Consider the following 14,220-nt stretch of genomic DNA (forward strand, 5'->3'; position numbering starts at 1 on the left):
CGCCATCAGGAACACAAGCGCACACACACACGTACACGCAGCCACGCATCTAGGCAGTTACAGCACACTGACCTGCCCCTGAAAAGCCCTGAAAAGCCCTGATCGCCGGCTGCACATCTCACGAGACAGAGGAAGAAGCATGCTGCGCGGGGCAGCAGGCAGACAGGCGCCGCATCATGCCAACGCTCGGGTTACACGGTCATCGTATTCCCAGCTCCAGACGGGCTGTTCTTGGCAACGCCTGGCAACCCGCGAAATGGGTGCCGGCATGACGGAGTGGCACCAGTTACCGCAGTTCCCTCCCTGGGAGGCGCGCTACAAGTGTGCCACGGGCCAAACAGTGACTCTGGATCGCCAGATAGCCAAATCTGCCCACAGTAGTCTATCTACCGACCGGAAGACGAAGCGGCAGCTCTTGATCCACGGCTTTTGCTACCGTATTAGCGAGCAGAGAGCTGCAGCGCCCGGCTCGCCCCAGGCCGGCCGACGTTCGTTGGCTTGCAGTGTGCAGCTGCATGATGTTGCTGTCCCCCCAGACCGCTACTGCACCGAATCATCGGCGCAGGCATCTGCCAGCTTGGGATCGGTTTTAATTTCGTCCCTCTTTCTTTGGTAGACTATCTGCCCTATTCTCTGGCTATGTGGGCTCGAGCGCCTGCTGTGTCTTGTCCACGGCCATGGCGAGGAATGGAATGGGGAACAGACATGTGTCTCGTTGTCTGCGGCTGTCGCGGCGCGGCGGAGACTGACGACTGACTTGACTATCTCACCGCATCCCCGACCAGCTCGCGGAACTGGCTGGCTGATGGGACCCGGCTAATCCTGTCGTAGTATCTCGGCAGTGCCGCTCAGGCACAAACACGACAGCTCCTATCATTAACATCAGTGCTGGGGACGTTGGTCGGGGACAGCCTTGAAGTTCCCCATAGATACTTTCTGCAAGCCCTGCCCGGCTGGCCCGCGGGCCCCCCTAACCCTGACCGATGGGCGACGCGACCGCCTCACTTTCAGGGCGGTCGGCCTCAGCGCCCAGGGATGCGATGGGACGGCCAGCATGGCTGCATGGGATGGGGTGGATGGATTTCCTCGGCCATGTCAGAAGAAACGTCCTCAACGGTTTAGTCGGAATGTCAAATGTCAAGTTCGATAGGTGTGGTGAGCTGAGCCGAGCCGAGCGCCCATCCTTGCCCGGCCTTGTCAGACAAATGATGGACCAAACGTCCAGCGCCTTACCCCCCCCCCTTCCCAAGCCAACAAGGTGGTAATACACAGTAATAATAAGTGATGACCAGATAGATCGTCCCAGGTGTTCGTTCGTGTTCACGCACTATCTCGCGTCGCACCGCGGGACACGGCGAACCTGTTCGTCGCTGGCTGCCGGCCGGCCGGCTAGACTTGTCATTCTCGAGAAAGGGGGGGGGGGTTGATCCCCAAGACGCCGGGAGGAGTATCAGAGTAGAACTATTAGACACACGCAGATGCACACATGTACACACACAAAACACATCAGCACGTGCAACCCGTCCCTGCACACACACGCACGCACGCACGCACGCACACATGCACACATGCACATGTGAACCCCAGAACGGCATGACGTCTCACTTATTTCGTCTCGGTGGTACAGTACCCAGGCGCGCGAGGCGTCGTCGGCGCCCTGCGGTTGCAGATCTTCTCCCCCGGGCTCTGCCCTCTGGTAGGGATATAGCGCAGGCACGCGCCGTCTGAAACAAGCTGTGGTGGAGGGACGAGATAGGACTAATAAGGTTGAAGCAGCAGCAGCCTCCGAGCCGTATGCAGACTGGATACATGAACTTGGTCCTTTGGCTGGGGCCCCGCCTTTCTTTTTTTTTCCCCCTTTGTCTTCTTTCCCGGAAAGAGGGTGAGGGGGTGGCCAGGCTGGCAGGTGGCAGGTGGCGCGCTTGACAGACGTGCCACAGAAGCCAGCGCAGCGGCAGCGCAGCTTCAGTTCAGCTCAATCTGATCTTCGCTTTACCCCCCCCCCTTTCTTCCCAGAGGGCCGCCCAGAGAGATGGGCAATGACCTCACACGGTACGCGGTGGGCGCACCGCGCTAGCCCCTGTGTGACCGAAGCTGACGCTGCATTCTGGCGTGCTTACTTTATTGCTTGCCGCTGTGCTCGATTAGGCAAGGAAATACCATTGGGAAATCAGCCAGCACCACGCCCTCCCAGCTCGTCGAGCGGCTCGGGCCTGCCCGCACCCACGGCGTCAGCTTCGTCATGCGCGGAGGCGTCCTGCCTTCTGGGGGTGTGGCTGGCACCGCACAAAAAATCTACCGGTGCCCTCCTTTTGGGAAGGTCTCAGCAGCGCCAGCTCTCACCTTGTGTGGGTATATTGGTGCGCAGGTCGACTAGTCTGGACTGTTGACTTTCGGGGCCATCCGTGAGACAAAAGTCTCCGAGGCCGTGAGGTTCAGTGGCAACGAGGGTCGCGCGGCTTAGTTACGCCCACATGGTGTTTCCATGTCTTATACATACGCCGGGCCGAGCTCTGAGTCGGCGAGGTCGAACAATTGTTTCTTGTTCTACTTTTTCTCGTCCTCCTGACCGAGTCACCCTCTTCCTCGTGCTATCTGGCACATCGACCGGAGCCCGCGACGCGCCGCTCGATTCATGGCAGGTCAACGCCTTCCAAGACATGGCTGTAAGGACATGGCTGGAAGCACTCTGGGCCAGCATGGCAGTATTTGTTGTTCTATTTTTCTGCTTTTCATTGGAAAAGAAACTAAAAACATCAAAGGCTGCGGCGTTATTCCTTTGTTTGTATATGCCAGCTGGCTGCCATATGATTTACAAATTGCGCGAGCACTTGAGCAGTGGACCTCTGGATCTCATCTTCGAACGTGCCCTGGTCATCGAGATATGTCTCCCTCGGGAGCAATACCTCTGATAATAATCAGCCTCTGAGTCTAGTCTTAGGGTAATAGGCGCTCTAGAAATAGCACGTCCGAGGTTTCACCCGCACATGACGCAAGAACGCATTTCCTTCTCTTCACAGTCATCAAATTTATCGACACGTATACTTGTCCTTCAATGTCCATGGATTCGTGACATTCACTACATCCCAATTTGTAATGGTCGCTCTATGCTAATTGCAGAGTCTGAAGCGACCGAAATTACATAGAATCAGAACACATGCCTTGCAATTGAAAAGCCGCTTACTTATCGAACGTTATCCATGCGTATGTTTTTCCCTTCAAAGAAAAGCGCATTCAACACAATACGTTGGCGTGTGGATGTTACATTTTGAGATCTGGTAGAAATGTAGCGAAAAGAACAAGTGCTAGATACCCATTCGTCACGCAAACTCAGAGTGGGTGGTACAATACACCAACGTATCACATATGATGCTCCCTGTTTTCCCCTCTGACTCTACACTACTACTTCAGGCAAGATATATACATAGAGAACATCAATCGATCTGGGTCCAACCTGCAGACTCCTCATGCCGCTGAATGCCGTCACGGGAAGGGCCTGCATCGCTCTGCCCCACCAAATAGGTATCAATTTCCTTGATGAACGAGAACCGCATGCCTGAGCAATTCGGTAGAGGCAGGCCCTCAAGGGCTTATGGCATAGCAGGAATGTACCATACGCAAAGGCCCTCCTCCGCGCCGGCTAGCCAATCGATCTCTGTCCCAGGATCATCCTCGTCGCCACTGAAATACGTGAATGGACCCGGGACCGGAGCATCCCCCGGCCCATCAGGCACACCGGGCGGCGGCACCGGCTCACCCGTCTCTGCTAGGGTCGGCTGGACCGTCGTTGGCTGGACCGCCGTTGGCTGGACTATCGGTGGTCGTAGGCGCAGGACTGGCTGATCCATCTCTCGTACCATGTCGAGAAGCGCCGGCCACGCCTCCCAGAACGCAGGGAGCAGCGGGAAGAACCGCCCACCCCTCACCCCGACCTGGTCGATCGGCACCCACTCGACCGACAGGCTCTCGAAGTCCCCCGGCGGCCTCCTGGGCTGGAAGGGCCACCACGTCGGCGATCAGGGTCACGTACTTCCAGACCCCGTGGTCGAGGAGCGTCTCCTCGCGCCGCACCACGACCAGCGGGTTGGGGCCCTCGGTGCAGTTGCGAGGCAGCGATATCTCCTCCTCTGCCTCCCGGAGCGCCGTCTGCCTGAACGACTCCCCGTAGTCCCGCACCCCGCCCGGGATGGCCCAGGACCTGTTGTCGGCGCGGTGCTGCATCACGATGTGGGTGGCTGGGTTTCCCGGGCGGGCGTTGTCGCGCCGGACGAGCAGAATTCCGCTGTTTGTGCGCAGGGATTGTCAGTGGCCTCGCAAGTCTCCGGGAAGTGTATCATTTGATGGAGAGCGGGCTGCAAACGCAGCAGGTTGATGGGGGACACTTACGCCGCACCCCCGGCTCCGAAGTGCGAGCCACCGCACACGAGACATGAGAATGTTCTCGCCCAGCTGCCTCCCACCATGGCCGACGCAGGTGAAATGCAGCCGGGTGCTTCCTTATTGGCTGTCTCGTAAAGCGATTGGAGGATAAGCTGCGATGATGATCACTATATAATCTGGAGGGAAGCCTTGTTTTCACTGAGAGGAGCGGTTCACGGGTGATAAAAGCGGATGGATCGGAGAATTCCGATGCGGTTCCATGTGTTGCGGGAGGACCAGTAGTTATAAAAGCCCAAATAGTGTTGTCTTCTATTGATCTCAGTCGGGTAGAAGCGAAATCGCGTTGCTGGGCCGCTTCCGGACTCAGCATTGTTAGTCCAGCCCGCTTTGTCCCTTGGTTCGCAAAAGGAACTCTTCTCGCAGAGAAAGAATTATCTGAGAGAGAAACATCCCAAGGAGTAGACCCAGACATATGTTTTCATCAATACTTTTAAGTAGTTCCCTTACTAATAAATTCGAGGGGAAAGACAACCATCTGCCACAAGTCCTTTCCAGGACCTAGTCTGGACTGTTCTCAGCTTGAAAGTGCCACAACGTCTTCTCTTGTTTTGAACCTGACCCTCCTTCTCAGCTAGATGAACTCAGGTCTGAAACACCTGGACCGCTCAAATGCGAAAGAGGAATTGAATTGGTAGAAGACAATTATCCCATCCCGTGCTCGAGTGTCACTCTTCATCTACCTTCGTCCGAAAAGCATCCATGTTCTTGGCAACCTTAAGTTCTCCAGATGGCCATTTCATCAAATAATTCATGAATAGCAGGTATTCTAGTAGAGCCGAGACAAGGTCTCAAAATGATCGCCAACCAAATTAATTGATACATTCACAGCTGTGGAACAATAACTATGTACTGATATCATTTCGGCTTGCCCTCCCCCCCCCTCCCTGCTGCAGTAGATTGCTAGGCCAGAAAAGTAAGCAGACGATGTCACAAAGTATACTTTGCTTGTCGTATCCTTCAAGGTCAAGAAATGGCGGAGAAGGCCTCCTCTTATTGAGGAGTCATGCTCGGACTTTTTTGGGTCACTATCAAGTGGTTTGGGGAACACAATCGATAACTCTTTTTTTCCATGTAATTAGGTCGTCTCGGGACTACTTACCAAAAGAACAATCTTTGGAAAGGTTTTGCAGCCCTGCATTTTTTTCGGAAGCAGTCCGATCGTCTTGTCAGAAGAATTGAGATTGTCGTTCCATTTGACGTCTTGAAGCCCAGGGTTACCGTTGGTAAAGGTCCATCGTGGGGTTCTTGGCTTCGTATTTGCCGAATCACCCGATGCCGCACCCAATGCAAACCCGGTCTCAGCGCTGGAACAGGAAGGCCATATGCAGTAGACAGGGGATCGCGATGCGGGTTCAGGGGTCTGTACGGGTTTAATCCTACACAACTACTCTAAGCTCATTTGACACGCGATGCCGCCATCAGATACGAGGAACAGCTCGCTTGGCATTGAAACAGTGCGACGTGAAATGTGAGTTGTAGCAGACACAGCAATATTATTATATGTCTGTCCCCTCTGCCCCCCGAGGATGATACCGCGTCTCAGAAGCATGCCACGGAGTTCAAGCTCCACGAGACTTTCCCCTCCCAGCCCGTGAAGATGCGCGCGACACGAACCCTCCTGGCCCTGCTCGGCGCGACGAGCAGCGCCTGGGCGACCGTCGACTTCCCCTCGCGCCGCGACCTCAACGAGACTTCATCATCTCCCAGCGACGCCGTGCCGAGGAGGTACATCGTGGAGCTCAAGTCCCGCGCCCAGTGCACCCGGTTCTTCGACAAGGTCGCAGGCACAGCCGGGCTCAAGGTCGTCAAGCAGTTCGACTCGGACCTGTTTCCCGGCGTGAGCGTCGAGTGCGACCATGCCTGCACCGAGGACTCGCTCAGGGCGGCGCTCGACGACGCCAGCGGCGATGCTGCTGTGGCCACGGTCTACAAGTCGACGCGCGTCAGGATCCTGGACACGGTCAAGGGCGAGTCTTTCAGTGACGATGCTGCCGCATCTAATTATTCGGTGCATGGCATCACCGGTGTCGAGAAGCTGCATAAGGATGGTATCTTGGGAACTGGGGCCACTGTTGCGATCGTCGACAGCGGTGTCCAATACACTCACCCTGCTGTAAGACCCCTTCGCTGACCTGTTCTTGGTTGTTCACTGACTTGATGTGTGATAGCTGGGCGGAGGTATCGGCCCTGGCTTCAAAGTCCTTGGTGGTTATGACCTTGTCGGAGATGGAGATTGGCCAGACTCTCCTCCCAATCCCGACAACGACCCTATGGACAATTTTGGCCACGGGACGCATGTGGCTGGCATTGTCGCTGGGAAAAGTGATCAGTGAGTTTCTACACGCCGTGGCTCCAATTCCTTTTTTGCGCTGACCATTTCAGGTTCGTTGGCGTTGCGCCCGAGGCAAACTTGTTGTCTTTCAAGGTGTTTGGCACTGACGGATACTCCAACGAAGAGACAGTTATTGAGGGATTCCTCAAAGCTTTTGAATCCGGTGTAAGTGATGGAACCCCCCAAGCGGTTGTGTGTAATACGTGAAATTCTGAATCAGGATTGAAACTAGGCGGATATTATCAGTGCTAGTGTCGGGGAAGAGAGCGGGTTCACTACGAATGCCTGGGCTGTAGTTGCCTCCAGGATGGTTGACCAGGGCGTTGTGGTAGTCGTTGCAGCTGGTAACGCTGGTGAAGATGGACCATTCTCCGCCAGCAACGGCGCGTCAGGCGAGCATGTGGTAAGTACTTGCTGAGCCGCTTTCAACCTCTTCGTCTTTGTGCCTTGCCTTGGGGCTCCGAAAATTCGGGCCCGATACCCTTGCGGAGAACTAGTCTGCAGGACATTATGCAGATCATTGCTGACCAGGCCTTGAACAGCTGACCATCGCTTCGTCTGAACCGGGCCAATTCCCAGCCCAGTCCTTCTCGGTCGACTTCAACTTGGAAGGACAGTCCAACAACACCAATGTCGCCTACGTTGCAGGAACGGGTGTCTTCCCGGATAGCGTAGTCGACCTGCCTATTTCACCACTCACACTGAATACTTCCGTTGTGGACGACGCGTGTAGCCCCCTACCAAACAACACGGGGAGCCTAGCGGACAAGATCGTTCTCGTTCGATCTGGGGGATGCTACCTGACTGACAAGCACAGGAATCTCGTGCCTTTTAACCCGCAGTATATCTTGTTCTACAATAACGATGGCCCGTTTGAGGACCCAAACACGAGGACGACCCCTGGCGTCACTGGCATGATCGAAGCACGAGCTGGTGAAGCAATCATGGAAACGATCCTGGCCGGAGGCAACGTCACAGCCTCCTTCAACGTCAACAACACGGGCCATTACGTCGGCCTCTTCAACGCCGGAAGTGGGCGCCCGGCCAGGTATTCCTCTTGGGGTGCAACCTTTGACCTCGCTCTCAAGCCTGATGTCTCCGCACCGGGCACCAAGATCCTCAGCACGTACCTGAACAGCGGCTACCAGGTCCTGAGTGGTACCAGCATGGCTACACCCTACATTGCCGGTGTTGCGGCCTTGTGGGTTGGCCAGTTCGGAGGCCGGAAAGCACACGCGGATGACCCTGCCTGGGCTCAACGTCTAGTCTCTCGCATCACAGCGACTGGCCGTGCCGTTCCTTGGGTAGGTTTCTTAGATTCTCTCGAACGCTTAGTTCCCGCTGTTTCATTGGAGTGCCATGCCAGAATAACTTACTGACCAGATCAGGCCGATTGGTCGACTTCTGCCAAAGACTACGGGTTCTGGACACCCACAGTCCAAATTGGATCAGGACTAGTCGATGCGGCAGCCGTGCTGAATTACACAACAGAGCTCAGCTTCGATGGCCGCAAGTTCGAAATGAACGATACGGCCAACTTCGTGGGAACACATACGGTTGATATCTTTAACAACGGCAAAGAGGCTGTTACATACAAGTTCAGCCTGCAGGGCGCTGGCGGCTTCGAATCCTACAATCCTGACGCGCCAGATGTGATGCGCTACGATGAGGTTGTGCTTGTAGAGTTCGACCCGACAGTCGATCTTCCAGGCGAGCTTACCGTTGAGCCAGGGCAGAAAGCGACGGCAGAGTAAGCATTTGGTGTCGAGCCCTGAACTTTAACCTCACTGACAGCCACCACAGAGTTACCTTCACCGCGCCGGCTGGACTGGATGCTACCAAGCTGCCAGTATACAGCGGCAAAGTCCTCATCAGCGGCAGCAACGGCGAGGAGTTGGGTATCCCATACTTTGGTGAGTTCCTTTCTTTTGACGGGTCTCGTACCGACAACACCAAGGCTAACGAAAATACAAAGGCGTGGCGTCGGACTTGAAGAAGACCGTGACGGGCAGTAAGCAGCTTCCGGATACAATTTTTACCCTATCTGGAAAATCGATTTCCTATCTGTAGCCTGTACCTCAGAGGTGTTTTAAGGCTGCAGGTTTTGAAACAAGCCATGGCCATACCATGACCTGGTTCTCCCCATATCCAGACGAACCTCCTTCCTCAGTTCTTTGTTAGCTGACTCCTTTTGCTGTAGTGTATAATACCTTCCTGGGCTTCCCTCATCTCCAGTCCGGCCCCAACAGCGTCGAGTTGACTATCAAGCCGAACATGACTTTCAATCTTACCCCCACAGCGCAAGACTTCCCTCGGTTTAACAACTGGCTCACATGGGGCTCAAGGGAGTTGCGCTGGGACATTTTCGACGCCGGGTACACCGAGGCAGACTGGAAATACCCACCTGTCGTCGGTGAAAACCACTGTACGTATATACCTATCTCTGATACCTTGCACCTGTGCCATATCTCTCGGGTCCGGACAGGACTACAGATTTGGTCTCCGTCATGCGTAGCTAACAATGGTAGTCATCGGTTCTGCCACGAGCTGGAACGGCACCGACAATGCGTCCTACTTCGACCCCAGCAGGCACAGCCAGGATGATATCTTCTCGTTTCCTCTGTATAACCTACCCCGTAATGCGTGGGAGAGATACTGGTGGCTTGGTAGATATGCCAATGGGTCAACGATCGTACCTGGCGAATACCAGTAAGCTGCATCTTTCAACACACTGAGCATGGCCGCTGTACTGACATCCTCTCTAGCTTCCGCGCTGCGGCTCTCAGGGCATTTGGTGATCCTGCTGTAGCGGACGACTGGGACGTCATTCAAGTCCCGAAGATCACTGTACTTCCTGGAGGTACCATTGGCCAATCTTGACATTCTTGTACATGACGCGTATCTGTGTAAATATTCAACTTCTTCGGGGTTCCATTAAACGGGATGTTCCTCCCAACACAACTTTGAACAACAATTCATTGGGGATTGCCAGGGAAAGGAGAACTACCTGGCAAGCAGGAAGTACCCCGTAACAGTATTGCAAGGAATTTTAAAGAACAACATCCCCACAATTTATGCTACCGAAAGAAAATCACCAGACACCTTCCAGCATTGCCCTCGTACCAGGCTGGTGGAGCCGTTCGGGCTAATTGCGAAGAAGATGAGCCTTTAGGATCATGTAATAAAAGTTGCCCCAGGAATGTCTTGGTATCCGAATAGATCCATCGTCTCATTTAATTGTCGTGTCTCCCATCCCTAATGGCGACATAACCCTCCACTTCCCAAGCACGGGCCGTGCTCAAACGGTAACAACAAAGCTGATACCGAACTGAATCGTTCTGAGTTTTATGTGGATATATGATACCACTGCTTTGGCCAAGAAGGTAGAAGCATGATGCTGCCGTCTCCACCGATAAGGTTGGCCACTCCACAGGACTGAGTCGCGGTCTTATATACCTAGACACGCTTAAAAAGGGTTCAGCCCGTCTCAGAAGCGATAACATCCGTCACCTGTGTATTTTCTACGACCACATTATACTACCTTAGCTTCGTTCTTCTGGGTCTACTTCCCTACTCAGTCTCATCACAATGAAGCACTTCCTTGTTGCAGCGACGCTTTGCGCCATCGCCAGCGCAGCTCTTGCTCAACCTCCTGTCGTTGCTCGCGACCCAGACCCATCGGAAACCATCGCCGCTCGAAACCAAGACCCGTCGGAGACTCTTGCCGGCCGTAACCCTGATCCAACACCAGACCTCTTCGGACGGGACCCCGATCCATCAGAGACACTCGTCGGCCGGAACCCGGATCCATCAGAGACTCTCGTGGGTCGCAGCCCCGATCCGTCAGAGACACTCGTCGGCCGGAACCCGGATCCATCAGAGACTCTCGTGGGTCGCAGCCCCGATCCGTCAGAGACACTCGTCGGCCGGAACCCGGATCCATCAGAGACTCTCGTGGGTCGCAGCCCAGATCCATCAGAGACCGGTGTCTTTTAAGGCAGGCGATATTCGACTATCCATCTGCTACTAGTTTGTGAAATGTTGACACGAACAAGGGGGAGGCTTGGAAGGCTGGCTACTGGCGGATGAACTGCGTGTAATCATCCGGCTTCGAACATCAGCGGCAATAAGTGTCATAATTCGAGGGACTTGTATACGAGGCTGGTTCTCGAGCGAAATCCCACTAGCCAATGTGAAGGACTTGTTTCCGCAAATCCAACATATTCTGATTTTCTCGGTCCTTCGAAATGAAATCTAATGTAATCGTGGACACACGCACGCAGATTGATATCCAGACTTTTCAGGCCCATGTGACAGCCTCTTCCGTTCCTGACCTTTCCGCAGCACCGTGGCCGCCCGTATCGCGCTCCCCTTTTTTTGAGCAAATTGTGCGGTTGAGGCCAAAGATGGCAACCTTGGGTTAACGCAAGAAATCACCCGACAACACAGCTACATGGCATTCGATCAGAGTGGGTAACCATCATCGGGCAGAACCCGGAGCCCGAGGGGTGAACCGCCGCCCGTCACGCAGGCCCGAGCCTGATCAGGTCTCGATCTTGGTGCAGCACATCAAGTTGTGACACAGGTTGCTGCAAATCATCTGGCAGGCCGCGGGGTCGAGCCTCCTCCTTCTAAGAGCAGCGCCGACGCCCTCGGAGACACTGCCAGAAGAAGCAGTGGCGGTCACAGCAGTGGCGGCAGCATCCTGGGGTGCCTGCGCCGCGTCTTCAGCCGTCTCCGGCTGCAGGGTGGACGAGTGGATGCCGTAGGCGTGGAGGCACTCGTTGACGGTGCGGGCCTTCTCGATGAAGTTCGACATGGACTGGTCCGAGACGACGACGTGGGCGGACGCGATGGCCTTTTGCTGGTCGAGCCGCCAGATGTGCAGCTCGTGGACTGATTCGATTCCGGGGATCTGGGTGACATGGTGTCAGTAATCTGGGGCAGTTGCCGTCTTTCCAAAGCGCGGACATACCTGTTCAAGATCATGCTTCACGTCATCGATCTCAACACCTCGAGGAGCACTCTCGAGCAGGATGGCCCCGGAGTTCTTGGTCAGCGGGATGGAGCTGATGAAGATCATGATCGCGATGAACATGCTCGCCGCCGGGTCGGCATAGAAACGGGCCTCGGAACGCGTCTGCCAGATGATGACGGCGGCGATGATGACGCCGATGTTGTTGATGGCGTCGCCGATGACGTGGATGAGGACGCCGAGCATGCCGAGGTCGCGGCCGGGCTTCTTCATCTGGGCCACGTTGTGACGGTGCTCTGCGTGGGTTCGAACGGGCTGTGGTGTTGATTAGTTCTATGAAATGTTCCACGTCGTAACGCAATACCCCTGTGACGCTTACATTCGCCCTGCTCGAGCTGCTGTTCCTGACAGGCTCAAGGTTCACCACGGCCGCCTCGCCGTGGTCATGCGCATGCTCATGGTCGTGGCTATGGGCCTCGCCATGTTCGTGGCCGTGTCCGTGAGAGTGATCGTGGCCGTGGTGTTCTGTGGAGAACGTCAGTGTGTCTTTCTCTCGGGTGTGACGTTGGGTCGCTGGAGCTCTGACCATGTGCAAATGCCGCGCTGATGATGTTCAAACCTAGGCCGATACAGCCTACGATCATGACCAGCCTCGGATCTTCGATACCTGCAGGGTGTCAGGTGAGAGTAGTGCTTTAGATGGCTAGAGCGACTCACGCTCAATTGAGACGAACCTCTCAATAGACTGCAAGAAGATGCTGATTCCTAAAGCCAGGAGAAAGACGCCATTGAAGAAGGCACCGAGCAGCCGGGCTCGTTGCCAGCCGAACGAGAGCTCAGCGGGGGAGCGCGCCCGCTCTGATATCTGGGCACACGGTGAGTTGGAGTCAGACGGCGTAAATGAGGCCCGAGACTCACAATGACAGCTGTTAAGGCGACGATGAAGCCGATCAGATCATTCATCTATGAGGAGTTAGCTTCCTGGGCATGTCTGGTGAGATGATCAGCCCAGCGATCTTACGTAGTGGAATGCATCGGCAAGAAGCGCGAGGGAGCGGGTCTTGAAGGCCACTACGGATCAAGTCAGTCCCAAGACAAGTTCAGTTGTACCTTCGCACACGGTGTTGACGAACCTGTGATCTCGGCCACGAAGAAGGCGAAGGAGATGGAGATTGTGATGATGAGCCGCGTCTTGGGGCTCAGACTGAACGCCATGTTGGTGGAAGGGTGACTTCGAAAAATGATGGACGCTGCTGGGACACGCTCCGAATGACGAGTGCAACAGGCTTCGGTCGATTTTATATTCTTCGGGTACTGTGGTACGTAAAAATATATCTCGAAAGGACGAGGACATAGGGTTTGTTCAAGAATCTGTCCTAAACTTGCCGGTTGTCGGACAGGAAACCCATGAGGAATCTGCAACCGACCTGCGGAGAATCGAAATAGGACATGAGACGTATTGCGCTAATCATCCCCAGGTCCGTTTGGACGGTGTCGTGTAGCAGCACAGGGATGGTGCGAAGGGTATAAAGGAAGCTTCTCGCATGGGCAGGGTAGCCCCCTTGAGCTAGCCCACCGTGTCATGCAAGAGAAAGGCTAGCTGGCGTAGCTAGTATCCGTCAGAAAGTGGCTCCCCTCCTCGGGACGGTAGGAGAAGCTTTGCACCGAGGGAACCGGGTAAGTTTGGCAAAGAACATGCAGATCTCCAGCGTTGCACAGACGGTTTATGACACCCGCTCGCCCTGCACCGGCGAGGTGCAGTCGCCTGCATCTCCCGATCCCGACAACCCAATGATATCTGAACAAAGTGCAAGATCTTGTGTTTCCCGGGTACAAGATGATGTTGCGCACTGGGATTCTCCCGTGTCCCTTGTCACGTCCTGCGCCAAAGCTGCCTGCTGCACAATAATACACGGGCTCGACAGCGACGGATCACAAAGCCTGGGGATGAATACCACATATTGGCCTCGAGTTTCACAACGGTAGGAGGTGACGTGACAACGCACCGATCCATCCCGAAATGGATAATTCCAATGCTGCCATCATTGTGACCAGAATAGATCTTGACGGACTGCATCGACCGGAATGAAAAAGGAATGTTGCACTCAGCTTTGTAGTGGATACAGTACCATGAAGGTCGTATTTCAGGGTTGCTTTAACATAGACCGCGTAATATATTTGGCAGCGAGTTGAATGAGAGCGTAGTATTGACAATAAGACTTGGGACAGGGGAACCTCCGTTGTCACGCTGAGGTCAAAGGGACCTGCCAAGTTGAGCAGGTGAAGCGATATATTAATCAGATAGGGGCACCTTTCACAGGTTGCAAATATAACGCCAATGATTTGATATGATAGAAGTAAAAGTGTTGGAATCTAATGGAATTCTTCAATCAACTTTGTGAGGTAAGGCTGTCACACCTCCATTTGGCAACTGGAGACGAGGATCGCGAAGGCCGACTTCGCTTCTTTCCTG

General features: G+C 54.7%; 4 protein-coding genes across 4 annotated transcripts; 2 read left to right on the plus strand and 2 right to left on the minus strand.

Annotated features, from left to right (window-relative positions):
- Positions 1–3,590: 3,590 nt before the first annotated feature.
- Positions 3,591–4,463, minus strand: INS49_000687 (uncharacterized protein; the record flags this gene model as incomplete). The annotated part of the gene is made up of 3 exons (XM_043161524.1): positions 3,591–3,987; positions 4,031–4,282; positions 4,387–4,463. The coding sequence occupies 3 exons, from the start codon at positions 4,461–4,463 to the stop codon at positions 3,591–3,593; spliced, it is 726 nt and encodes a 241-aa protein (XP_043030030.1).
- A 1,574-nt stretch (positions 4,464–6,037) lies between these two features.
- On the plus strand, positions 6,038–9,652 carry INS49_000688 (uncharacterized protein; the record flags this gene model as incomplete). Its single annotated transcript, XM_043161525.1, has 11 exons — positions 6,038–6,553; positions 6,609–6,769; positions 6,823–6,937; positions 7,005–7,175; positions 7,315–8,076; positions 8,161–8,522; positions 8,576–8,685; positions 8,748–8,783; positions 8,973–9,197; positions 9,301–9,481; positions 9,538–9,652. 11 exons carry the CDS (start codon positions 6,038–6,040, stop codon positions 9,650–9,652), a joined length of 2,754 nt encoding a protein of 917 aa, XP_043030031.1.
- A 708-nt stretch (positions 9,653–10,360) lies between these two features.
- Positions 10,361–10,768, plus strand: INS49_000689 (uncharacterized protein; the record flags this gene model as incomplete). Its single annotated transcript, XM_043161526.1, has 1 exon — positions 10,361–10,768. One exon carries the CDS (start codon positions 10,361–10,363, stop codon positions 10,766–10,768), a length of 408 nt encoding a protein of 135 aa, XP_043030032.1.
- Positions 10,769–11,315: 547 nt separating this feature from the next.
- On the minus strand, positions 11,316–12,962 carry INS49_000690 (uncharacterized protein; the record flags this gene model as incomplete). Its single annotated transcript, XM_043161527.1, has 8 exons — positions 11,316–11,687; positions 11,748–12,062; positions 12,127–12,272; positions 12,334–12,414; positions 12,465–12,612; positions 12,672–12,710; positions 12,769–12,818; positions 12,881–12,962. 8 exons carry the CDS (start codon positions 12,960–12,962, stop codon positions 11,316–11,318), a joined length of 1,233 nt encoding a protein of 410 aa, XP_043030033.1.
- Positions 12,963–14,220: the final 1,258 nt, after the last annotated feature.

The sequence above is a fragment of the Diaporthe citri genome (genome assembly GCF_014595645.1).
Source record: "Diaporthe citri strain NFHF-8-4 chromosome Unknown scaffold_1, whole genome shotgun sequence".
NCBI classification, from domain to species: Eukaryota; Fungi; Ascomycota; class Sordariomycetes; order Diaporthales; family Diaporthaceae; genus Diaporthe; species Diaporthe citri.